This window comes from Pagrus major, chromosome 15 (genome assembly GCF_040436345.1).
Source record: "Pagrus major chromosome 15, Pma_NU_1.0".
NCBI lineage: Eukaryota > Metazoa > Chordata > Actinopteri > Spariformes > Sparidae > Pagrus > Pagrus major.
The window spans coordinates 26295450-26323280 of record NC_133229.1 but is presented as its reverse complement, the minus strand read 5'-3'; the positions used below and the strand labels follow the sequence as shown (position 1 = coordinate 26323280).

Genomic DNA, 27831 nt, shown 5'->3' with positions numbered 1-27831 from the left:
GGATATGAGCAACATTGATAAAATATAATATTTTATAATGACGCATCTGTGTGTGTGTGTGTGTGTGTGCGTGTGTGTGTGTGTGTGCGTGTGCGCGTGGCCCCGCCCCGCCAGCAGGCAGCGTCATCGCCGCTGCCTGGAGCCGTTGAAAGAAGAAGTCGGTCCAACAGTCTCCTGCGGTCGGCGGACTGAAAACACCAGACACTGACGGCGAAAACACGACGTTTACCCGCCGAATGACACACATGGATTAAATAACTTACCCCCCCCAGGTTGCTGGAGCGACTTTGGACCGACGAGGACGTCTGAAAACAAGTGAGTTGTTTTTTTAACCCGGTCCGGAGGAGTTTTTTCTGTCAGGAGTGACTACTGTTCATATCAGAGGCGACCATCTCACCGCTCCGAGACGTGAGTTGCCGTGTGTTAAGCCTGGGAACAAGGCTTACATGTGTGTTTAAAGAGCGGGGGACGTGTGGTTTAAACTTTTATATTTCCATTAGGAAGACGGGCAAAACTCAGGAATAAGTAGCTGCCGAACTCCTGAGGGGGAAACATGATACGCTGGAGCGATGTTTACAGCGTTATCCAAACCTGTGCTGAAGTCTGGAGGTGGGGAAAAAAAAGGATTAAAGGGTCGATAGAAAGTTAATCAACACTTAAAAAGGCAAAGAAAACACCAAACAATCACTGGTTTCAGGTTCTTTAATCTGACTACCTGCGACTTTTCTCTGTTTCTGTGTGATTTAAAGTTAGAAGTGATGATCTTCAGGTTATGCGACAACAAAATGGGATGGCAGGCATTTTTTTTTTTTCAGGCTGTTCGTGGTAAATAAATGAATACATGGGCAATTTATCACACACACGAAGCGTCCCTGAAACCTTAGAGACACAAACATCAACACATGGCGACGCTAATCCAATATTTGAATGAGATAACACAGAGTCAACTCTGAGCTGAGCCTTTGTCTGCTGTCGTTTTATACAATCTGAATATATCTATTAACTCAACTCCTATTCCTCTGTCTGTCCTCTGCTCCCTCTCTGAAGCCACGATAAAAGTTTCTGATCATATGAGCAACATTTTCCAGAGGTTTGCTGAACAGATGTGTGTGTGTGTGTGTGTGTGTGTGTGTGTGTGTGTGTGTGTGTGTGTGTGTGTGTGTGTGTGTGTGTGAAGTAGCTTGCTATGTTTAGACTGAAGAGCCCAAACCACACTTTGGATGAGTCGTCCTCATCCAGTGTGGGGTAAGTTTCTGTGTGGCTGGAGCTAAATCACGACCAGACACCAGAGACTTCATAAAGAAAAATACTAATTTTTGGATTAAATGATCGGCCTCTTTGGTTGTTTGTCTCCGATTTACGTCTCCGATCATGTTTATATCGTCTTGGATTCATAAGTCGCTGCATCTTAAAGCTTCCTCTTCTGCTCTCCAGGTTGTAGTCACGATAATGACTCCATTACTGGTATTTTCCTTTGACTCTCAGATGTGGCTAATCTGTTTACTCTGCATCTAATCCCTGCCCCTGCATGGTTAGTAGCTGGGATACAAGTAGACCGATACAGAACAGTATGTACATGGAGATCTTTTGTGACTACAAGAAAGAGATTCCAGGGAAGAGCATGTTTGCAGTATCAAGTTGCTGTGGTAGAGATAACTGTGTTTTTATTTCATTATCACCAAGCACAAACAATAGCAGCCAGCGCTGTGCTGTATTTCGTGATTATTCCATTTTAAATTCAGACAGCGTTGGTCAACTGGTTTAACAGAGGCTCTGTGGTCATGTCAAAGCCATTTACATTCAGCACTCTGCATAAAAAGCCATTAATTTCTCCACAGTGTATAAAGAGTGCTTAGTTTTAGATATTTTCTGACGGTCTCTCTAGCTCAGTGGCACTCAGTGAGCAGCTCCAGTTTCCAGCTCAAGGACACTTTGACCGTCACAGGATGTGCATTCACCTGTTGGTTAAATCAAACCTGCAACCTTTTTACATACAGGCCATTTTCTTTATCCAGTCTCATGTATGTCCCTCCACATTAGTATTCCAAACATTCTTTCTGCAGAGAGGAAGATCCGTTCTGGTGTACCACACTCGCTCAGATTGATATCATTCTTGCTGAAGATTTCAGGCAAACACTTAACATGGGATGGGATTAATAGGGTCTGGTGTTTTCACACGACACCAAATTTAATTGGTACAGCTCCGTGACATGCACGAAAGTGGTGTCACGTCATGCATTCCTCTTCCTCGTTGGATATTTTATCTCTTTTGGCACGTGTTCGATCAGCTCCATGTCCTGAAGATGGATATCTACCATCGACTATTTTAAGTTCTCCAAGAGTTCACATTAGAGGCCGCTATCTTTGGGATGTGGAGGAACATACGCCACTACGCATTTATGTCTAGATGGAGGGCATGCATAGAAAGATTGTGGCCGGAAAATAATCAGGCTATATAGTTTACGTGGGATAGTTTTGATTTTGACTTTTTGCAAAAGTTTAAACTCTGCATCCGACTGACTGAGGTGTTTATGGGGAGCATTTGTTAATCTGTTCGGGCTTTCAAACCAATTCTTTTCGGCTCCATGTAAAGAGAGGCTTTGTTCAAACAACAACATTTTTTAGTGAGCATTTAAAGGAGGAACCTGTAAAAGAAATACAATCTTCAAAAGTGTGGACAAGGTCTCATTCAGACCAAATCAGTCCTCCCATTCATTTTAAGTGTGGGTAGAGTGCTTAGGCTGCGGAGGTGTGAACAGTGACCCTGCACCATCAAACTGCAGTGGCCAGTCATATGAGTCAGCAATCAGACTGGCTGGTCAAAAACATTTTTAAAGACCAGGTGAAAAAAGGTTGAATTTATGAGTACCTCTCCATCGTGGACTGCCTGTGGGTTATCTTGAGATTTAGCAGCAGATGTAGATGGACGTGACTGATGACTTGTTGTGTGGTTGGAAACAACTAAGGAGGTAAAATAAGTATGTTGTCTTACCGATCTTGGTCAAGACGGACTTCCTGCGCAGTGTACACACAAGTGTTCAACATTTATTTTTGCCTGACATATATATTTGTCCGACTTTAAGGTGAAACTATCAAGCATTATATCAAACTGTTTCCTTATTACTATTGATGACATGCAAAAAAAATGTGTTTCTCTATATATTCTGTGTATATAAGAATATCAGGTTGTTTTTTATACACTCTAACATCAGTATCTGCCCCCACAAATTGAGTATTGGTCAGGCTGTAGTGAGATGACACAACACAAATAGGCCAAAACAAACCACATGCTCAAACATTTAGAGAAATGGCCCTGAGTTTCTGTAATGTTGCCCCAAACAACATTGAGCTGCCAGGAGATTGCACCAATAGGGAGGGGAGACAAACTCTGTAAACTCGTTGAAGATGGACAATGCCTCTCTGAAGGCGTTGTTGCTCTTCAGCCAGAAACTGGGTGCTTTCCAGGCGGGGTTCAAGGACCAACCGATGATACTTTCTCAGTTTCTGTAGTGCCTGATTTGGTCTGAATACCCCAGCACAGCTTCTAACGATCAGTCTCTTCACTAGTCTTCCTTTCAATTCAAGGTCATTAAATGTAGCACATCCTCAAATAGGAGATGTGGAGATTCCCAGGGGTTCTGCTAATTATGGGGACATCCCATCAGGTCTGTACTATAACCAGTAACCACACTGTCGTCATTCATGTTGACATAGAAATCTACACTGTCCTGTTTGGATAGACTGTCACCCAGTCCCTAATAGTAGTTTGAATTGTACATTGTGTAGTGAATGTGTTTAACTGGCTGGTAGCCCAAGCTCCTTATCACTTCCACCTTTCAGTAAGCTTACCTAACACATCTGCAAACAAGACAGGCTTTGTCTGTACATTTATAGTACGGAGCAACACAAATATGTTGACAGTTGAGCAGATGGGAAGGCTACAGTAATATAATGAACTTCCCCTTGTTAACTCCATCTGCATGTATTTTATTACATTTAGCAATAACATGAGCAGATGAAAAGTTATTGCACATCCGGCTGTGTACAGATACAGCTTTGGTTTACAGAAACACTCAGCAGTCTAACCAGCTCTCATGTTCCTCTGGGTATTGATTGCTTCCTTTGGTTAATCTTTGAAGGAATTTTCATTTCCTGTGTTTCCCACCAACACTATGTGTTTGTCGATGAAGCTCGGCATAATAACTCGGTTTCAGCTAATTCTAGTGGGCATCCAGAGCAGAGATACTCTTATTTGGCTCGCTGGGTTTGTCCAGCTTGTGTAAATGCTGCTATGACACCAGCAGACCAATAATCAGGAGGTAACACAACCAGCAGTGTTGTGAGCCCCTGATTATTCTTTGTTGCATTTTTTTTTTTAATAGCGGGTTATTGTCAAATGAAGTCAAGTCAACTTTATTTAGAAAGCCCAAAATCACATTCCCATTGCCTCAGTGGGCTTTTCAATCTGTACCGTGAACAACATCCTCTGTCCTCGATTCGAGTAAAGAAAAACTCCCCAAAAGAAAAACCTTTGCTCTCCAGACTTAACAAGAAGATTGATATCAGTTTTGTCTCTGTACAGTGAGTCAGTAGGGTTAGAGTGTATCTTAGCTGAGCACTCACTGAAAACAGAGGAAAACTGCTGACCTCCTCTAATGATTAAAAAATATTCCTCCCAGTAACTTTAAAGCTGTTTTTATTAGGCTGTTTTATCATTTTAGACCTTAAGATGGTCACCAATATACCCAAGAGTCACCTGGCCGCATCGGACTCGGTGTGCAAGGCCTCTGTGTATTAAGTTTTTTAAGGGATGACGGATTGAAAAAAAAAGGCTTGATGTGCAAAGGTCTTTACTACTTGCTTGCATTTGTATTGATCCATAATGTAGATAAGCAGATGAGTGTATTTCCATTATCTTTGTTGATGCAGCCTAGCCTGGAACGTAAACATGAGGCACATTACATCTGCTACATTTAAATTATTTCTGCTGTAAGGAACGTATAACCCAGTGTCATATTTTTCCCTACCCCTAATAGCAGCAGATAAAGTTGACAGAGGTCTGGAGCAATACTTCAGGATGCACTATTACCCTGCTTCCTGTCAAGATGTGAAACGGGCTTATTCATAATTTCACCCACGCTCTCCCCCTCTAACTCCATTCATTAACATCTCTTCTGGCTAAAGTTTACCAAGAAGGATGCAGAAGTCAGGATTGTCTCTTGTGATAGACTTTGGCCACTGTGATCTCGGAAAAAGACTTATCAAAATAACATAGAAGTTGTTAAGGGACTCGTCCAAGTTAATCCTGAATAGAGAGCCAGGCCAGGGAGGGCAGTTTTTGTTTCTTCTCTATCACTAATAGTGCCTTCAAGGAGTCTGAACCCAAGCGTGTGTTTCCCAAAGTCGAAGGCAGCTGCTGCTGTTAAAGTGCTTGGCTGCCACTGTTTTCCGAGATCCATTAAAAAGGGCTTACAGGGATATACTGCTGCATAGACACAACTAAACCGTAATGTTGCAGTCATTTTGCCGACAGCAGTAGCTCCTGACTATGGCAAACACATCAGTGGGTTTAAACTCTGTGTAGGCATTAATGACGAGGGAGAAAAAAAAAACTGATACTGGTATCTTGCATGTATTCAGCACATTGAGTGCTAAGTGCATTTAGGACAGTGACACTTGTTTGTTGTGTTGCGTCTGTGACCCAGCGTGCCATGAGGTTAAAGTGGTTTTAAAGTTTGGGTGTATCATTTTCTATGGGTAAACGTGTTCAACACACAGACTCTGCCAGGTCTACACTGGAAACTACCTTCACTTCTTGCATGTTTCCGTCTTTTCCACATTTTCCATTAATTGTACCTTTTTAAGATCATTGTCCTGCTGGGCATTGTGTGTCAAACTGGCCAAAAGTCCTACATTACTCACCCAATTTGGATGTGAACACCCTTAAAGTTCAAGGACAGCACTTAAACTTCATAGTCGTTATTTTATATTTCACATGTGTTGAGAACAATTCAAAACAATAAAAAACTAGAGCTGGGTATCGCCACTGATTTCCAGTTTTAGTTTGATTCGATTTTGATTTTGTTTTGAGGTATTTCAGGTACAATACTAATTTTGCTTGAATATCAACGACATTCTGAGAAAGCAGCTGTAAATTGTACAAGTTGGACTGGATATTGAACTTTGATACTTTATGGCACCGACCGAATTGCCTCGATACTATAGAGTTTTGAAAAATGTCTTTTGATACAAAATTTCAATACCTAAGGAGTTAATCTCATCAGCATCATGGAGCCAATAAGCATGCAAGCATGCTTGTTGTGCCAAGATCTAATAGTACTGGTGACTGGCAGTCTGGAGGCAAACAGGAAAAACACTTGGCTACGCCAAGAGACACAGCTCACCACGTGTTTGTGTGATGTAATCTTTTGTTAAAATGTATTTCCTAAAATTGGCATTGACAAAAGTATCGTTCAGGAGCCAGTATTAAAGTCAAGGTATCTGTGCTGGTATCAAGTTTTTTTTTTTAATGATACCTAGTCCTATGTACAAGTAACCCTCTAACATGTTGCATTATTAAAAATATTAATGTTTACACTGAGAATTTAATCAAAAGATTTGGTAAAAATCTGAAAAATTAATAGATACTGTTATGATTTTAGCAGCTAATTATTAGAAGTGCTGTGGTGTCAGAACAAGAAAGTAATGACATGTTGGCCTTTGTATTTGTAAGAAGAGAAAGAAAAATATAGAAACTTTACTTTAACAGCCTTCAAGGCATTCATAGTTTTCTGAGTTTACAAGATGTACCTGAATGCACCATGAAGTCCCGATCCCTGTTAGTGTTACACAGAGAGCAGGTCACAGAGACTGTCAGCATAGTTTTTATAACATGACTTATTTGGTCCAACATTTACTCACCCCCGTGGTGGAATGCCTCTCCAGGATTTACTCACCAAACAGGATATCTGCCTACTTGGTGAGTGTTAATTTCCAACCCTGTCACGCATGCACAGGGAAATATTAAAAGATCTATCTCTGGCTTTTATGAACCAATATTGGATCATTCAAATGAAGATCTGAATATCTTTCATGTCACTATTCTAACTCAGCATAGTTGTTGTATCATATAACTTCTTAGATGTCACGGGTCTGCAGCTGGTATCTTCCCGTTGAGTGTCCCTGGTACTTCTCTCTTCTGTGTGCATATGTGTGTAGTCACTTTCCAGCACACATGCAGAATGAGTGGAAAGGAAATGAGGAAATGTACTTCGGGCAGATTATCTCGGGGAGTAGGAACATTTGATGAGGAATAATAAACTGTAGGGGTGTTTGGCACAGTGTGACACAAATATGACAACAAGAAATCCCTCAGCAGAGCAGTCTTGAAGGAAACAATGACCATGTCTATAGGACACTGAATGAACATACTCTCTCCTGCGCAACTGGATTGGTCACAGTCCGATGGGAAAACTAAAGAACCTTTAATTTCAAGTGTAGCCATTGTCACCTGTTCCGCTTTTTGTTTCCACTGTTCTCCGCTGTCTTTGGGGACACTTTTCTGGAATTATATTTCAGCTCTCCTCAGGAAACGATACTAAATCTAGCTTCCATGCTCTCATTGAAAGGAGGGCGTACGTGCAACACCACAAATAATAATGCAGGACATGCGTATGGTTGCTGTGGTATAACTGTTAGATGATATGAAAATTGATGGTTATCATAACATTAGTGTTCAATTTGCGATATTATTTGTATTTTTAAAAGATTTGGAATTCCAGAGGGCAGTTTTTGACAGAAGTGTATTATATGAGAAGCATTGTGGTGCTACAGAGATCTCGGTCTACTAACCACGTTCTCTAGACATAAAGGGAACATGATTGTTTGGTACAGACCCTATTCATCATCATCATTTTTATATTTTTATCAATGAAGATGACACAAAAAGTACCATTCCTACTAAAACAGTGACTCGTATCACAATATCTGTTGAACTAACTGGGATATGATTTTTCTTGCATATAGTTTGGAGCTGCAAATACTTTTTTAATAATTGTTTTATTGGTTTGAGTAATTTCCTAAGAAAGAAAGGTCAAAATTCTCTGATCCCAGCGTCTTAAATGTGAATATTTTCTTGTTTCTTTTCTCCTCTATGTGAAAACTGACCATCTTTGGGGTGTGGAAAAAACAAGACATTTAAGGACGTCATCCTGGACTGATTTAAAATATCATAGGTAATAGATGTTTCAGCAATAAAGCAGATTAAAAACAAAAATGCAGCAAAGCTTGGAGATTCATGAAACAACCTATCCATTAGACGATAAACAGAGAATTTCAACTTTGGATTATTGTTATTTTTTAAGCATTAATGCTAACAAAAGCAGACACTCTTGTCTCCTCTAACGTTGATATAAGCTGGTTTTCATAGTCTCCTTTGATACAAAACTAGATATTGATTGATTTTGGACTGTTAGACAAAACAAGACACTTGAGTTTGATGTGAAGGTCACAAGTTCAGGTTATGGGCAGCTCCAGATTTAAAATTCAATTCCGTTAAATTTAGAGGAAACATGCTTCGTGAGAATAAAGATTTGTCACCCTTTTGTTGGGAGGCTTGTGATTTGTTAGCTGTTAGTCAGGGATGACAAAGTTTGGTTGATGAGGCAGCATACGGTGCTTGGGCAACAGGATGTGACTGCTGAGAGTTAGGCAAAATGCACAAGGATACAGCAGTCACAGAGGAACTAGTTTTACATCCAGCAATGTCACAAGCACAGTTTGTCTTTGAAACTTTGCAATCAAATAACAGACACTTGAAAGTTTTCTTTACGGTGAAAGTAGAAATCAAGGTTAAACATGTACAGAAATAAGTTCTTGCTGCTCGTGCCAGAAAGTAGGACACGCCAGTTCCCCGTTAGGTTGCAACCTTGTCTGCACCATTGTCTGCGCTCTTCCTCTCTCTGTCCTGTACACTCTTCCTGCCCTCAGTCCCTGAGGATGTGCAACATACTTATCTGTTTACAGTTCATAATCCAGATGTGACGACAGATATACAAGTTTTCTAATGTTTGCACAGGAACCATTAAGAACTCCTTAACTTCCGAATATTGAAAGGTTATCCAAGGCTCCAGCGTCATTATGTCTGACTTATGGTGGCTGTCTCCTGTACTTAATTACCTTGTTAATGCACAGGAAAAATCATAATCTGATCATCTTAATATCATTTTAATCTTAGTGGAGTGGCAGCAACACAATGGGGTAGACACTAGTGGTTCAACATATAGACACTTCAGTATCCTGTTTTGAAATGTGGTCATGTGTGCAGCTCATTGTGTCGTGTCAGAAGAAGGGAAGTGTGCTGGGTGGGTGTGACTCGCTCCGTTTGATGACGTGAAAATAGATTATTATATATTTTGAAATGTGGTCATGTGTGCAGCTCATTGTGTCGTGTCAAAAGAAGGGAAGTGTGCTGGGAGGGTGTGACTCGCTCCGTTTGATGACGTGAAAATAGATTATTATCTGGAAAAGCGAAGAAGGGCAGATTTTCAACAAGAGCTGAGGAAGTTTCAGGTGTTTCTGACTTGTTGGATATTTACTGAACTAGTTTCAGAATAAAATTATTTTAAGCAGCTGCAAAATTATCTGGGGAGTTGTCCAAATGTTCCAACCCTTCAACAGCTTAATGAGACTGTTGCCTCCCTCAGTCCATTAGTGTTAGTCGCATTATTACTGTGAACATCAGCACTGTGTGTTATTTTCCTGACGTGCACTTCATAGACTGCCTCGCATTATCTTATAAGCTGTCTGTTTTGATATTTTCTTGTGGTACTGTTTTGTTTTTTGTCCAGATGTACTCAGTATTACCCAGAGACAGTATTTTTCTGGTAGTCACTTTGCCTTCCTGTAATAACTGCTGTCATTAGTTGCCATTTTCCAAAGGCTGACGACCGCTTCCACCACAGCTGCAGTGAGGCTTTCTGTCAGTCTGTATTTAATGGATAAAATTAATGACTGCGGAAAATCAGCAAGAGTAAAGCCAGAAATCTCTATTTTTTTACTCTTAGATATGTGCTTTATCATCCCAAACAGCACACAGAAAGGCTGCATAAACCTTTACATTACAATTTTGACGTCCTAAGATCAGATTGCATTTTTACCACAATTGTGCCGGTTATCAAATTAATTGCCTTTTTAATATTATTTTGGGGGTAAAGGACGTCCAGTTAACACCAGAATCTGCAGTTCCCCTCAGCACCCTGGACCTCTACAGGCTCCAGGGGGCAACGATTTTGGTCCCAAACCCATAAATTGGTCAAAGCCGACTAGAGATTTTCATTGGTAGCTCAAGTGTGGCCTAAATTTATCAGGTCTGAGTATGCTCGGTGTTTTCCACACTAAGTTTAAACTTCTATATCACTGAATGTTTTTATAATACCCCAATAATATTTTGGACCTGTTGCAGGTTTAAAGGAAACTTCAAACAAAGTAACACTAAAATCCAGCCAACACAGTGGAGCAGAGTTTTGTTTGCGGTGACCACAGCATTGAAAAACAGGATTTCACAGAATAATCTGACAGTTTTCACTATTTTCAACAATGGCTGAGAAGTAGTTGCTGTTAATGCAGCTCCTGATTAGTAGATTATTTTAAGCAGCTGTTTATGTCTCATATCATGTCTCATACAGGGTGGTTGTACATTATAAACTGTTTGGATTTCTCAATAATGCAACTCATATCATAAATGTAATGCTGCTTTTATGATACCATAAATGGTAATCCTGACTATTTTTTGTATACTGCTCAAGTTATTAATCTTTGAAACTATTTTTACTATATAATCAAGACATTATACAGCACATGATTATTTCTGCAGCCGGAGATATCTACACACTGTCTTTGCTCATCAGGTCACACTGTGAGTCGTGTGACAGAAATACACTTGGCATGTTTGTGTAATGCATTAGCTGAGCATTGACATGAACAGACACACACACGTGTATGTACACACAGCTTTACGTTTAGATTACGTTAAGTGTGAGTGAACGAGTCGCGCCAGAGGGAGAGCTGACCTTTAGCTTGCAGAGTCAGAGTGACAAGTATTTGTTGATAATTAGAAATTCCTTTCTATTTTAAAGTGTGTGTGTGAGTGTGTCGTAGGATGGAAGGTTTTCCTTTTTTGCACCACCATTTTGTAATTTTCCCTTTAAAGACCTGTGTTTATTTAGAAGATTGAGTGATACTGAGTGAGAAGTGACCCAGGTGCAAACTCTGGTGTTATGTTCAGGAATCTCTCACGTGCTGAAGGCTGAGCCAGACACAATCAGCTGTAGGCGCACTGAGTCATCGCTAACCAGACCTCCACAATCAGCCAATGCCCTGTCAAAGCAACTGAATATTTTGGTTTCAAAGAGATCCATTATCCAGAAAAAAGAGACAATTATGTTAATTTTTTAAAAACTTATCGAACAAATTATGCCCTTGTTAAAGATGCCGTGGATCCTCATGCATTAAATGTTCAGACAGACCCTCTTGTGCTTTTATCTTGTAGTCTGCTGACTAATAATTAGCACTTAAAACGACAGAGACAGTTTCAGAAGCTAAAGATATCATCAGTCAAGCCCACGTGTCTGTTATAGCTGATGTGCGACCTTTAGCCCTTTGTGAATACTTGTGTTGACTGTCGATATTTAGTGGGCAGACTCCAGCTCTCTCCACTCCAGCCCTCAGGCTATTTATGGCGCTCTCTCTTTGCACCGTGTCGCTATTAGGCCCACATTCCCTCATGCCGTAACATCCTCTTATATTCTTCCGACCCGGGCCAAGTGGTGCTCAAAAATATCTCTTTGGTAGTTGTAATCTAGACAGGCGTAGGTTGGAGGACTATCTGCAACACATTACAACACAGGGGAAAGGGAAAGATAAATTGTGATATGACATGAGTGTTGTCTTTTTCTGGTTTTAATGGCTGCAGTACAGTAAAGTGATGTCATTTTCTGAACTTACCAGACTGCTCTACTTGTTCTTATACTTTATCCACGTAGTCATTATCTGGATGTGACAGACTGTTACTTATCAGTTGTGTTCATACTTTGTAAAAGTGCCAATAGTCACCCCTACAATATTGATGCAATATTGACAGTGAGATATTTGTTTAAGAAAAATGTCATTACATTTGTTTTTGTCGCCCAGTCGTAGCATTATTGAAGTGCTTTTGGAGAGATTTTGTTTATTGTTTGAGATTGTTTTAAGGCCATATTTCCAGCCCTAACTCAAAGTCCTTCACGTAATCCATTTAAGACCTGAAATTAGACATATAGCAATTAAAGCAACGTTAGGTAGAATTTAATTGTCTGTACATACATGCTGACTACAAATCAAAACAATGTCATGTCTTGAAGTAAACATTCATGCTCAGGAATGTTTGCTATGCGGTAGTCAGAGTCAGCACAAGCGTTGCACACAACAGTCACAGCACGCCAAGCCAACCTAACCTGAACCAGAGACAATTACACCTGGCTGGAACATGCTACCAGATAAACCTCTGCTCAAATGGTCTGACTGGGCTTTTGATCAGAACTAACAAGGTGACAACTTTACTAACAGCCAGACATCAGTGCAACAACACGAGACAGCCTTTTATTTTACGAAGCTGTCGCCAAAGAGCCTCTAGCTCCCTCACTGTCTCTTTTTCTCTTCTTAGCTTCCTCCACCAGCGTCCTCTTCAATCTTTTCACCTCTGTCACGAAGAGTATAGAGGCTGCTGAGCCTAGTTACATTCCCCAGCTCCGATTCTGGTGCCCACTTCAGCCTCAGGCATGAAAACCTCCTTTAAGCGGTCCAAAGCTCCTGTGATAGTGGTGTAAACTCCAACACTCCCCGGGCAGAGTTAGCTGACAGTGCTAACATGTAGCTACACTATGCAGCACTTACACGTTGCTTTCAGGAAACTCTGTACATCAGCGTGTCGAGGCAGAGCAGAGGGAAACCCAGAGGACCTTTTTTTCCATAAATTATAATCCAGTTTCACTAAAATCAGCGATAGTTGATGCTGTTTGTGTTGCACTGCTGTAAATCGTTATGCACTGTGATCCTACCTCCTCACTGAAGTTATATAGTGCAGAAACTAGGGAAACAATGTTGCTTTAAAAAGTTAAAACACATAGAAATGACTTCTAGATGCAACATAGTCAACAGAAACAGAACGTGAAACACCTTATTAGGCTGACATGCTGAAACTGTCATCGATGAAAGATATGAATAATGGTTCTTCCTTTAGGCCATTTGTAGGACATTCATGCTGACAGTATTTCGAGCAGATGCATTTTTAGCATGGCTGAGAGTGTCACATCTAATTCCCCTGAGGAATTTAAGAAGTAGAACATGAGAGAACCATTTTGTGCCCGATAGCTGGCAGGGAACTGGAACCTGTTAAATTCAGAGCCAGATCTTAAAACTCAACCCTAGTTAAGACTTTCTGTCTTGTGGAAGCACCCACAGATAAATGCCACAAACGTTTCATGTTCAGCACACAACTGAAACGGCTCCTAAACTTGTGCCTCTCTGATCAGTCAGACTTCTGTCAGTGTTGAGACCTGATGTGTCCTCATTGGTAGATACACTCCCCTTATCTGCTACCACACTCTCACAGCACTCAGGAATATGAGTCTGTCTCGGCTTCACTTGCTCTTTTCTGGTGACCTCTTTCACACTCGTAACTTTAGGACTTTAGGGAGGATTAATGCTACACCGAGTGTGTGTTTACTCAAGAGCTCACCGCAAACTCCGCACACTCCGCTCTCAAATATTAACAGGTTAGTGAAGATGATACACCTCCATACCTTTTGAGCCTCTTTCCACAGTTTGTCCCTACAGAAAAGCACGTTTGTACTGATCAGTTCAGCTCCACTAGTTTCATTCTCAGCTGCAAACAGAAATGGCAGTTAGCGTGACTATGAACCTGAATATTATTTCCAGTTAAGAGTTGCTGTGTTTGTCTACCTGCAGCTTTTAAACAGATCAGTTATGCTAAAGGCCCCCGTGGCAGTGAAACAAGCCAGAAATTATTAGAGATGTCAGGAAACCTCACACGCCTTGAACATATCTTTTTAATTCTTTGTGGCAGGTTGTGATGTGTGAGTTTGAGTGAATCAATTTGGGATCTCGGGGCTCCCAGAGAGTTGGATTACACAGGGCGAGCTGCATGAAGACATTTTATGTTTTGTTTTTGTTTTTTTATTCAGTCTCTAACACGAACATTAAGAGGTGTATAAAATAAAGCGTAGGAAGATGCCTGTGACATAAGTAAATATACATAAGGAATTAAAGATGGAGAGTCTGAGCAAGTCAAACAGTCTGTTGAGTCTGAGGAGTACTTTCCCTCTGTAAAGAAAGAAGCACAAACAGTGAAAAGAGTACGCAGGTCATATTTACATTAGGCTCACTGAGTGCATTTTGAAGCTATAGACACATTCCTTTTGTTGATTAACTCTTCTGCTCATATTGAACATTTTTGTGTGTTGGATAATCTCTCAGTGAGTTTTTCAGGCAGTTTGTACATTAACAGTGAAAGGTGATCTGTCCACATTACCTGCTGACCTCTAATATCTCACCAGCCAAACTAGTTCTTTAATGATTAACACAATCCAGGCCGGTGTATAAAGGGAGCTTTGTACATCAAGCTAAAGATTATAGTTGGGTTTATTTATTTATGTATATCATGTGTTGCCAGTGTTTTATCCACTAAAGACAGATTGTAGCATTATTTTTCAGAATTATGTTGTTTCACAATCCTGTTAGTGTCATTAATCATGACTGTTTTACATTCTGTTGGCAGCACATGTTTTACACAGGAGTGTACCAGCAAAGCGTGTACCTGACTAATGTTTTTTTTGCCTTCTGTATTTGGCCTCTGCGCTGTTCACACTCGGCATTAAAATGCATCTTGTTTTGCATTTTAGTTGGCAGTTTAGAAAAACATTTGGCCCTTTCAAACTGAAACACGGTTTCCCAGTTCTTTACCTGAGGAGAGAAACAGAAGAGCCCCCTGTGTAGCAGTGTGACCAAGTGGAAATGTCTTTTTTTTTTCTTTCCCACACTTAAATGTGAGAATCTGAAAATTGTTTTTGCAGAAGACCAGTTGAATTTTAGACATGGAAATAACTCCAACATGGATATACACAATCTAGTTATATCTGAATACAATACAAGGTTTCTGCAGTGATACAAGGGAACTAAGTACATTTACTTTAGTACTCTATTTTAGTACAATTTGGAGGAACTTGTACTTTTTAATTGTCTGCTACTTGTTCACGTACATTTTACTCCACTCAATGTATTTGAGAACTTTGTCAGATTTTAGTGTACTTTGATTCTGATTCTCAAATACAAAGTGGCTTTTAAAAAAGTCAAGGAAACCGATTACTTCAAAATTACCAAGTAAAGTAGACTAATAATCTTTCATTGTTAAAACTTTTTAGCTATTTGAATGGTCTACTTTACTTGGTAATACTGAAGATATCGCATCCTGACTTTTTAAAGTAAACTTTTAAATGTGTTGTGTAGTGCTTCTGTAAATGTATTTATTTTATTGGCAATTGCAGTTAAAGCTGAAATAATTATTCCTAAAAGTAATTATAAGAATGATTCCAAAATAATGAGTTTCAGATCTGATCATCGGCCAGGCCAGTAATCAGTCAACCCATAGTATACAAGTATACATATGTAAATATATCTACAAATACTTGTACTTTTGACAACACTGCCTTTAAACAGGATCTTGCACACTACCCAGTAATAGAGGCGGTCTTCGGGGTATGATTCACAGAAAATGGCAGACAACTGCGATGCCAGAACAAATGTTGAGATCTCTCAGCTCTCTGATGGATCTGAAGCACAGCAGACGTGCATGCAGCAGCATGTCTACATGAGTAAGAGAAGCTCGAGCTAAAAAAACTCTTAAGCCTGGGGAGGGAAAATGACATGGGCCAGTACAAATCTATGTAAACTAATGACAATCCCTGAAAACAACAGTTAGAGCAGGCTCTGGGATCTGTGGTGAGAAGGACATAGTGTGTGACTCTGTCTGGGTCTACAGGTAAACACAGCAGCTCCTCATGTTTTTCCACCTTTGCCTGTCAGCTGTCAGTCAGGACATTTTCATGCATATCAGCAACCAGGCTCCTGTCTGGTTTCTGCAGTAATCTGATTTCTTTGATATAATGTAAATAAGACAACTGTTTTTCAACAATAGTGATAACCAGGCTGAAATATAGAGGAATGCGATGTTTAAGTCATGTAAAGGCTCAAATTCAGATTATTAAAATGAAACTGACACTGAGCTTTGAGTTTTGTGTTGTAACTCTATCATCAGACTGAGCCTATCCAGACATGCCACATAAACTATCCACAGCATGCGTTCCTCACACTTTAGGAAGCTGATGTTTTTGTGTTGTTTATGCCTCCGTGCCGGTGATAGCCGTGGCTGGAGGCTTTATGTTTTCGAGTCGTCTGTCCATAAGTCCGTCTTGTTAATGTGATATCTCGGGAAAACCTTGAGGGAATTTCTTCAAATTTGGCACAAATGTTTACTTGGACTGAAGGATGAACTGATTAGAATTTGGTGGTCAGAGGTCAATGTCTCTGTGACCTCACAAACACATTTTTGGCCATAATTCAATGTCTAATAGGATAAAATGATAAAGTGATTTTATATCCAAAAGGTCTTCTGCAGAAACACATTCCTTATTAGGATTATCATTTATTTCCTCCAAGTGAGACTGTAATGTATATCTGCAGGCTGCATTATAGTCAGTGTCTCTTGCTTTTGCAGCTTCTTGTTCGGTCACATGTCTTCATTTTTAGGTTGCAACTAACTAACAACTATTTTGATTTGTGATTACTCTATTGATTATTTTCTTGATTAAGTGGAAAATCACTGTCTGAAAACTTCACACAATAGTGGAAAAATACCCTGTTGTAGTTCGATGTCTTCAAATGTCTTGTTTTGTCCGAGAACGATTCAAAATACTCAGTTTACTATCGTGTATGACAAAAGAAAGCATGAAATCCTCACATTTGAGAAGCTGGAACCATCAAGTTTTTTCTTCAAAAATGAATAAAAAGTTGTTCAACTATCAAAATCGGTGCAGATAAATGTTATGTCTACTAATGAAGCATTGCAGCTCTACTGTGTGTACGGTACATGTTAAGTGCTGCACAGCTATGTCTCTCTAACAGACTTGCAGCTCAGCTGTTTCAGTGCACTGACACCACATGTGAGCTGCATTGCCAGATCATATCTGGTAACATCGATCAATGACCTGAAAATAGAGACGATCACCTACAAACACAAAATGAGTTGTTCACTTGCATTTCTTTTTTGTTCTACAGAGAGGACATTTCTCTCCTTTGTTCATATTTGTTAGCTTTGTTAGCACATAGAGGCTATGTGTTTACCAACAGAAACTGTTTTTGGAGCTCCCCGTGATATTTGTCAAGTCATTTTCTTCAGGTAAAACAGTTCCTCACAGCTGCTGACACACTGTTCTCTTCCTATATTTGCAGGGTCAACCCTCACACGCTACCCTCCCTCTCACTTTCTTCCCCTCTGGATATTTTCTCCCCATTGGCTGCTGTTCCCCAGAAGGCGGACCTAAGTATGGGGTAAGAGAGCTGAGAGGAGACATCAAGACGACACAAGCTAAGGAGGCCCTCTGACCTGCACAGGTAAGATTGTACAATGTGTACTCACATCTTACATGCAGCATATGATGAGGTGACACATAGAGGTCATGTTACATTTGTCATAGGTCATTTTCACCTTTTAGTCTTCAGAGTTTTTTTTAGAATTATTGTGTCTTTAAAAGTGTTGAATTTTTACTGACGTTCAATCTGTGTTCAAGAAAATGAAAGTCTCACTATATTTCCGCTTGTATGAACACACACCTGACTCCACAATGAGGTATTCAAGTTTCTCCACACACTGAAACTCATTTAGATCAGATTGAACTCACTGACACACACACACACTCACATACACACAACCTTGTAATACCTGCTATTACCATTGTTTTCTGTTGTCTGAAACCCATCCCCCCACACAGGTGAGACTCCTCACCTCACTGAACCTTTTATCAGATGGAAACCACAGTGGTCAAACACAGCCTGGCATTGTCCAGTAGATTACTGCCAGATGTAATCTGTGTGCCACGGAGCTGCTTTCTGTGCTGATCAATGAGACTGAAAACTGCATCAAAGTCCATCTGGCACGCTATTGTTGCCAGGATCTAACCTGCACTGTCCTTCACTTGTAAAAAAATATTTTGTCATGCTTAAAGAGCCCAACAGGTAGCTACAAATACTGTTAAAGGATTATTAACTCTTTTGTTTGATTTTGGATAATGTGCAAAATGTTCAACCTCAGAGTATCGTTTCCAGATGAATTTTTAAGATCAGTTTATTGTTTTTATAACAATACAAGCATCTCAGTTTGAATTAGAGGCTGTTTTTAGCAAAATGTTTGGGACTAACGCTCATGGTGCAAAAGACAGAACCTTGTTTTTATACCCACAACATCCTGTTTTCATGTTGACACCAGTCATGAATGTGCTTTTCACTGCATGAGGAAATGCACACATGGCGTCAGAGAGTCAGAAAGTATGAGAGAGTATCAACTACACGAGTCTCATGGTCTGTTGGCAGAAATGTCCAATCATGTTGACTCATAATAATATCCGAAATTCCTCAAAGAAAGAAAAAGAGGAAAATTGGTTTAATTAACTCCTCAGTGATCAGTCTCCTTGGCTTGTCTGAGAACATTTTGTAATTTTGTATCTAGTTATCAGTACAGATTGTCCATATTTTAAGGAGTCTGTTCACACTTAGAGGGGCAATATGTAAGAATTTAAGTTTATGAAATTAACTTAGAATTATCAACAAATTGTGAATAAACAGCAGTTTTGACATAATGATGTATGTATTGTGTTGTAGAGACATATACTGAAGGTAGCATGCTAACCAGCTAGCCCTAACCCATCCCTGTCCAAAGCTCCAGTACTAGCAGTGTAAACACTAACACACCCCAGCAGCTCCCAGTTTGAACCGCTAGCTGCATGGCTAACTGAGCTAATTAGATAAGGCAGCTACTGTTAGCAGCAGTTAGCGGTTACCCTTATGATATGCTGCCACCTGTCTGTTTTGAGTATGAAGTTAACAGGTGCCTAACAATAGCTTGTAGTTTCTATCAGACTACATACACAGGGTTTCTATATTTGTAACCACATGTCTTTGCTGAACCACAATACCGGCAGGAAGTTTCACGATTTTAGTGTATGAACAGTCATCGCTCGCTGTGCATCCTAATCCGTCCTCTCACACATATTCCTTTTCTTCTTCTCCTTGTTTGTTTTTTTGCTACAAATCAGCACGACGCACAAACAATGTGGACTGCTTGGGCCACTTCCTTCCTGTATCAGTCATGTAGGTTGAAAACCTCAACTGCAAGGCTCAAGGTTGCAAGTAACAAGTTGTGTAATGTGACCAAGGTATGAGAAAAATCCTGGCCCTTGTGTACCCCTGATCTACATGGTCAACATCAACTGTAGCTGTTGTTTAACAAAAAAAAGCATGCATAAATTCATTTAAGTTTGAACTTGTGTTATTTGTAGGCATTGTTTAAAATACTGTGAGGAAGGAGGAGACCTTTTACGTCCGATCGTTAAAGTGTCACACAAGAACTCGTGAGGAGGCTGCTGATTTATAATTGAATTAAAATGAAGTTAAACTAATTCACCTTTAATGGAGGATGTTGCTAATGATTGAATTGTTTACAACATTAGTTTTTAACACGATTTGATCACTGAGCTGTGAGCCGTGTGGATTTAAAGTGAAAGAAACTATTGACTGTACAACAAGAGACATTGTGGCTATAGGCGGATGCAGTGCAGCCATAAATCTAGTCACTGTTTTGATCACTTGCAACTTCACTTGACCAAAACAAAGGACTTGAGACTCGACTTGGATTTGGAAGTTGAAGACTTGTGACTTGAGACATGATGACTTGAGCTCCTTGTCTGCGTTCATTTTATGTTTTCTTCTAGTATGGCTGTCAATATTTCAGTGTTTAAAATTTATGCAGGAAATATTTTTGGAACTGAGAGAAAATTGAGAAATAAGTAAGTTTTTATAGTTATTTGTGTCTTCTTTGATGGCATTTATTCCACTGAAATGACCTGTTTCAGTGACCTGAAACATCATTTACATGTGTACAAAAGGCCGTCTGAAACACACAAAACAAGCTTCCTGTATGTGTGTACGGCGGCCACAGTATTTGCAAGGTGTACTGGTGCTCCTAATCATAGTGTTTAGACGCACTGCTTCCAAAAATGGTTGCAAAATGCAACTAAATGGTTGCAGTCAGGAGCCCTGACTATAACCTTGTGTTTCTTTCTTTATAAAGACCAGCTGCTGCAGGTAAGACTGCAGTAACTTGGGTTGGAGTAAGTTACTCGATCTGGGACTTTACTTGCCTTAACTAAACAAAAATGACTCTGAACTTGCTTGAGACTTGAACCAAATGTCTTGAGTCGCATGTGTGATCTGTAGGTGTTGAGAGGGATGTCATGTTACCTGAAGGTCGTAGTTTTGATCTCTCCATAACCCACAACCAAGGTCATCACGTACAGTAAAAGTAACACCCACGTGCTTACAGCTATACAGCAGAGTAGGCACAGTCACATTGATATGTGGAAGATTTAAGTCTCACTACGATAATACATTTAAACAGATGTATTTATACCATGGCCACAGGAAATGGTTGTTTCTGATTAGACTGCAAGATAAACAATTAAATCAACTTTCTGAGTTTTCATGCATTACTATGTACATATCAAACAGTTATTCTCCATAATAAGTCAGCCAAAGATGTTCCTCTGAGCAGATGAACTACTCTCTCCCTCTTCTATTGTTTTGCAGTTTACGAGCGTGTTTACTACTCTTAAGTAAAAACATGCTGTGCTCTCTGCGTGACCACGTGCGTGCCGCATCTTCATCTATTTATATGTACTGTATATTTGTAACATCTTGAAAGGAGTGTGAATCACAGCAGCAACGAAACTGAAGGATGTAGTTTGCATTTGAATATAGAGGTGGGGGGAAACCCTACAGGCGTGCTCAGGTACATGTGTACTTAGCTTGGCATTGCTTATGGTTAATTAGACGCCCGGAAGCTGTGGTCTGTAGTCAACATGTTGTTTAGCTTCCTTCTTTAGATTCTTCCCCTTCCCCCACCCACTCATTTCCCAGAAGTCTCCTTGTTTGTATGGAGATGGCAGAGGACAGGAAAGCTCAATTATCCATGAGAAAAAGAGAGGGAAAGGAGGGGCTCCGAAGAGAAAAAAACTATGTCTGTGCTTGTCCTTGTTAGTAATATAACACTTATATTCCTTCAGGATTATGTTACATGATCCTGTGGGGATGTGGCCCGCCTTTCTCTCCGTTTTCACGGGAGCAAAATGTAAAAAAGAAAGGTTGGAGGTGGAAAGAGAGCAAGCACAGAAGAAGGGGGTGAGGAAAAAAGGTGGGGTAAACAAGGGATAGAGGGTAGGAAAGGAGAGCAAACAGGGGCGCAGCAGTGCAGAGTTGTTGCTAGGAGGCCGAGAGAGCAACATGATACAGAGGCAGGAAGGATACAGGCAGCGGTGGAGAGGAAGACAAACCCACTGAAGCATGAGTCGGTTATCCATTTTAACTTGTCAGGCAGAGATGGCTCACCTTTTTAACTGTTCAAGTTTGGCTTTACTGGCCAAGAAGGAATGAATCCGACTCCAGTTTACATTCCTGTGTGAGCTACACAGAAATAGACATGCACCTAGAACTAAGACAACAACTGAACAATTATATTAAAGGTAAAGGTTCAATAACGGTGGTGCAGGAGCACCGGTGTCATCCCCGGAGACATCTTGGATCCAAGCAAGCAAATGTAATCATAATTGCATATTTTATATTATATATATTAATTATATTACTTATATAGAAGTATCAGAGAGCAAAAACTTTAAACACACGGTATTAAACAAACAAAAGATGAAGTTTGATGATGTGGTAAAAGTAGTGTTGGAACTTGTTGTCTTCATTGATAAACAACCACCATTTCTGATGAAATCTGTCTATCTGAATCGGATGAGGTAACATTTAAAGTGGTATGCTGCTCGGTCACATTCGCTGCCTTTCCTGCTCACTCTCTGACAAGTTATCTGATGTTATCTGATGTTTCTTCAGAGCTCACAGCAGAAGTCTTAACATCATGTAAAAACTAAACTATTGAACTTTCTGATTGACTTTTCAATCCCTGGATGTGAAGTCGTTCTCTTTATTTGTGTGTTTGTTCCACAACATCTATAGTTCTATCACGTTTTGTTGCATTTCTCCTCCTTAACATCTGTTCTACTTTCTGTTTCTGTTTTGTTTGCGTCATGATATAAATCATAATCAGAGATTTCCAATGCCGGAAGGACCGGTTGATCCGCCTCCACAACTCCACTCCACATTTGCAGATTCTTCGATTAGTGTATTCACAGATAACAAATTGGCCAGAGGTATTATGTTTTCGGGTTGTCGTCCGTCTGTGAATGTAATATCTCAAGAATAAAATGAAGTTTTATTCTTTATATCCAAAAGGTCAAAGGTTAAATGCACTGTCACATAATAATATCCTGTTCAAAATGTTCTGAGGTTTTGCTGCTTTTTGTTATATATGATGATAAATGAAATATTTTTGGGTTTTGAGTTGTTAATTGAATAAAATAAGTAATTTTAGTTAAGTTGTGATGGGCATTTTCCACACATTTTTGATGCATTACGACTAAACAATCGATGATTAATAAAACAGTCACAGATTAATCGAAATTGAAAACAGTTATTGTAGCCCTGCACCAAACTGAAATATCTCAGGTATTTGTTGGATTGTCATAAAACGGTCCCCAGAGGATGAAGCCTAGTGTTTTTTTCCTTCCTGTTTTTAAGTGAAACATCTCGACGACTTTTAGATGGATTGCCATGTGTTGTGTGCTCCCATTCATGTCTCCTTCAGGACGAATTGCACAAACTTTGATGATTCCTTCAGTTTTCATTTAGTACCTGCTAAACTAATGACATTGCTATCAGCCTCAGCTTTAGTGCTAATTAGCTCATGTGAGCATGGCAACATTTACCAAACAAATGCTAAACTGTGATGCTTTTAAAGCATTTAAAGCTGCTATAAGCTGTTATAATTTTGAGCATGTTAACATCCTGTATTACTGAGCTGCTGGCATGTCTGTAGTCTCTTTTTTTTTTTTTTTTTCCTAACGAGGATTTGACTGAAAGACTCTAGTAAAAGTATAAAAACACGCACTGTCCCCAAATGACCATAATATCTCCCAGATGCTGAGACTTTTGGCTTTCAGAGCTCACCCTCTGGCCCGTTGGCTCGGTTTCAGAGCAAAAGCTGCATGCTTACTTCCATTTATGTTATCATCCATTCATCGGGTTTGCTTTATTCGTTTCAAAGGAGGCATCCTGGTAGCCTCGGGGTTTAAGACAATGACCACGTAGTCGCCAGTTGGCTGTGGATCGTTATTTATGTCATCCCTCCTCTCTCTCCTCCTGTTTCCTGTTGCATATATACTGCCTGGCATCTAAATAAAGGAAAAGCGTGCCCAAAAAGTTTTTTCAGATCAAAGTACAACAAGGATTTCAATCAACAGCTCATCAGTGACTTAATTAAAACCGTAGCGTGGTTCGAGCAGAGTGGATGTGGATGTGGCCGCCTCGCCTCGCTTGGCAAGCACAAAAAGGAGGAAATAACAGGGATTGAGAGGCCCAGAAAGTGAGTGGAAGACATTTTCAACGCAGACATTTTTAGTAAGAAGAAAAAGAAAGTGAGACATGGCGAAGAGGATGTTATCAGCAAGGATGTGTGAGACTGCCAAAGCAGAAACCTGAGGCACACTCAAACTTCCTGAAAGGCTGTATTGTCTGTTCGAACCCTCTACTCCCATGCTGTCCTCATTTCTTTCCCTTTTTTTGTATTTAATTGACGCCAGCTAAACAGAACCAAATCCAAACTGACCATCAGTAATCTAATAACTTGCCCTCTGACATTATAATGCTTCAATTATACCATATCATCAGCAAACAAAAGACATGTAGCAGTTTGCTGCAGTTAAAGCGCAAATGACTAATCTAATGATTCAAGGATTAACGAAGCATGCTAGCTTAGTTTATTAAAGGATCATCTCACAGCCTGACCCTATGTGAACCGTTTTATGGTGGATAATTGTGTAATAGTTTTATTGTATTTAGTTTGGACTGCAGCCTGAACTACCAGTTTACGCGTGCATGCAGCTTATTGATTGTGATGACTGCCAGAACACGCACGCACACACACACACGCACACATGCGCACACACACACACACCCTGCTGGGTAACCTGGATAACATCTGTTGGTTGTTGATTTTGAGTTTTCAGAATGATTATCTGTCTTGTGTGATGAGTGATTAGAAGGGATAGCAGGGCAGCAGATAGAAAGTAATTTGTAATGTTGATTTGTGATTAACAGGTTTAAGCCTTCTTGATAAGCACCACCTGTCTGAAGTGTATTTTACAGACGATAGCTCTAGTTATGAGCGATATCTGAGGGCTAACTATTGATCTCACTTCCTGGGATGCAGTTTGTTAGCTGACACTGACCTCTGACCTCACAGCAAGTAGAAATACAGCAATCACAGAGTCATAACAACTGAGTCCTGTGTGGGGATGCTAATTTTAAGCATTTATTTTTAATTGACAGTCGGATTATCGGTTCATCATTAAGAACGTATGAAATATGTTGGACGTTTTTCCATTAGAAGACAGTTTTAACCACTGACATGACCTATGTTCAATGCAAATTTCAGAGTAGGCGTTCCAACTGAGAATTTTAATATTTACAATATTAATGAGGTGATAAAACAAACTCAAAATTTTTTATTTTTTCCCGTAAGTGAATAAACTCAGAGGAAATAAAGTCCCCAGAAGACTGTCTGAAGCTAGAAAGGTGGCAGGGTCCGCCAAATATAAACAAGTAAAACAGTATAAAATTGTGTTGTCCTTGGTGAAAATGTTTGTTTATTCTCTCGTGGATGTTTCAGAACACGCTACAGTAGCTCTGGTTTTTAAAAATGGCGATCAAAGGTGGTTTTAGTTGGTCCTTGGCCATGATAACCCTGCTCCCAGCCCCTGGCTTAAGTAGTTATTTGTCTCTGTAATTTGTAAATTAAAAAATTGGTATGAAAACATTTTATTTTGATATATTTGATAAGCAGTGTTTCGTCCTGAACATTTGATCCATGAGGCGTCTGAGGCACAAGCTGCTGCTGTGTGTTGGTGTAATAAGGACAGAAATGTGATTTAGATTTCTAGATATTTCATTTCTTTTGAAGTTTCCACCAGCAGCTGTAAATAAAATACTAAAAAAAGGACAACTTCATGTGACTTTGTGTCACAGTCGTCTTGTGGTTGATATTTATCGCTCGTCTCTTCATTTTCACCAGTTTCTTCTTCTAAAGAGAGCGATGTGGTAGAACTAGACAACCTCACCATTGTGCCGCCCGTAACTGGCCATAAAAACAGAGATTGCGATCTTGTTTTTCTCTGAAACGGAAAGCACATGAGCATTAGCATGAAAAATCAATCGATTTTTCCATCAGGGCTGCTTATCGAGACTGACCAAGCTTTTAAAAGGCACCGTTGCGTTGAAGATGTATTGCAAACATGTTTACTACAGTAGTGAATCCATAAATGAGACTGACAGGGTTATTGGATTGCCTTATTTGTTATTATATTTATTTGTAGACCAATTTGGTTCAAAGTTTCAGAGGGATCAAAGTGACTATTTGTTAATGTCGGAATCAGATGCATATGAAAAGAGAGTTATTTATGTTGACTTATGAGTGGAAAATCCCAGCAACTCTCCTGACAGAACAGAGGACAGAAGCCCTGGTGGGAAGTCCTGTTGTCCCTTTACAAGCTAACCAAACATTAATGCCTTCTTTCAAATGAAAGTCCATCTTGTCCACCAGAAATAGAAATTAGATATTGAATGCAACTAGTGAAAAAAGGTGTTAATTTGTCTCTAACATTCTTATTTCTTTTTCTTAGTTTCTGCTCCGGTGGTGACCGGTGCAGGACACTGTCATGGCGCTGCCGCGGCGGAGGCTGAAGCTTATGGTGACAGTGATGATGGTCAACCTCTTCATCTTCATCATCATCTCCCGACAAAGCAGCCAAGACAAAAATGGACGTCACAAGGTCCAAATCCCCTCCAAACCCTTTTGGTCCAAACTGGTTCCCAGCGCAGCTTACTGGAACCGTCAGCAGCAGATTCTGGACCTTCAGAACAACCCAATCCTGGCAGCTAACTACAGCTCCACGGACATGCCAGATTGGCTCAACGACACCAGTTTGAACTCTGACCCCTGCCAGCCTAACAGCAGGGTAACAACTCAGGTGAAAGACTACAACTCCCTACCGCACCGCTTCAAGGACTTCCTGCTGTACATGCACTGCCGCTCCTACCCGATCATGGTGGACCAGCCTGACATCTGTAAGCAGCCGCCGTTTCTGCTCCTGGCTGTCAAATCCCTGGCGCCACACTTTGACCGCCGCCAGGCCATCCGTCAGTCGTGGGGGCGGGCAGGAGTTATAGCCAATCAGACAGTGGTTACTATCTTCCTTCTTGGCAACGCCACAGCTGGGGACCACCACCCGGATCTGTCGGAGATGCTGCACTATGAAAGCGCCCGTCATAAAGACATCATCAAGTGGGATTACCGGGATTCATTCTTCAACTTGACTGTCAAGGAAGTTCTGTTCCTGGAATGGATCCAGACTCGTTGCCCAGGTGCTCGCTTCATCTTCAAAGGCGACGACGACGTCTTCGTCAACACCTACCGCATCCTGGACTTCCTCAAGGGCCTCTCGGAGCCCAAAGCCAGGGACCTGTTTGTAGGTGACGTGATCACCAACGCGGGGCCACACCGAGACAAGAAGGTCAAATACTTCATCCCAGAGAGCATGTACGTCGGGACGTACCCTCCGTACGCAGGAGGAGGAGGGTACCTTTACTCTGGCGACATCGCTGCTCGTTTACACAACGTGTCGCAGCATGTAACGCTCTACCCGATAGATGATGTGTACACAGGTATGTGTCTTAGGAAGCTAGGGCTGGCCCCCGAGAAGCACAAAGGCTTCAGGACCTTTAACATAGAGGAGAAGTACAGGTCAAACCCTTGCGCCTACAAGAGTTTAATGCTCGTTCACCCGAGGACCCCGCAGGAGATGATCCAGATCTGGGCCTGGCTCAGTAGTCCTACCCTGAACTGCCAGTGAGACTCTACAGCGGTCAGTTTGGGACTGACTGAAAATATCATGATGTTGTTCTCTAAAAGTCAAAAGTGACGAATATTTTATTTTGAACAGGGTTATGACATAAAAGTTGGCAGCTTTAAGTTAAGATATTATTGTCACGGTCAGTCGGAGCCTCAGCTTGGAGGAACTGATTCATTGTACCTCTAAAACTGAGGAAGGACGCTTTGTTCAAAATGGCCACCATAGTATTTTGACTTGATGTCAGACTTCCATTGACGAGCTAACCCTGCTTTACTGTCAGACGAGCTTCACCCAAAGTGACGTGTCTTTGTCTTTGCGTGCACATATTTATATCACGACTATTTATATGGCCTTTGTAATGCTTTAACACTGTGTGTCAGCTCTGTGATGGAGCGTCTCAATGCTGTATTATATAAATAAGGAG

At 40.5% G+C, this 27831-nt stretch overlaps 1 protein-coding gene across 1 annotated transcript; it reads left to right on the top strand.

Moving 5' to 3' along the window:
- Window positions 1-175: 175 nt before the first annotated feature.
- Window positions 176-27831, top strand: b3gnt2b (UDP-GlcNAc:betaGal beta-1,3-N-acetylglucosaminyltransferase 2b). Its single transcript, XM_073481725.1, has 3 exons — window positions 176-315; window positions 17563-17724; window positions 26178-27831. Exon 3 carries the CDS (start codon window positions 26214-26216, stop codon window positions 27405-27407), a length of 1194 nt encoding a protein of 397 aa, XP_073337826.1. The 5' UTR covers window positions 176-315; window positions 17563-17724; window positions 26178-26213; the 3' UTR covers window positions 27408-27831.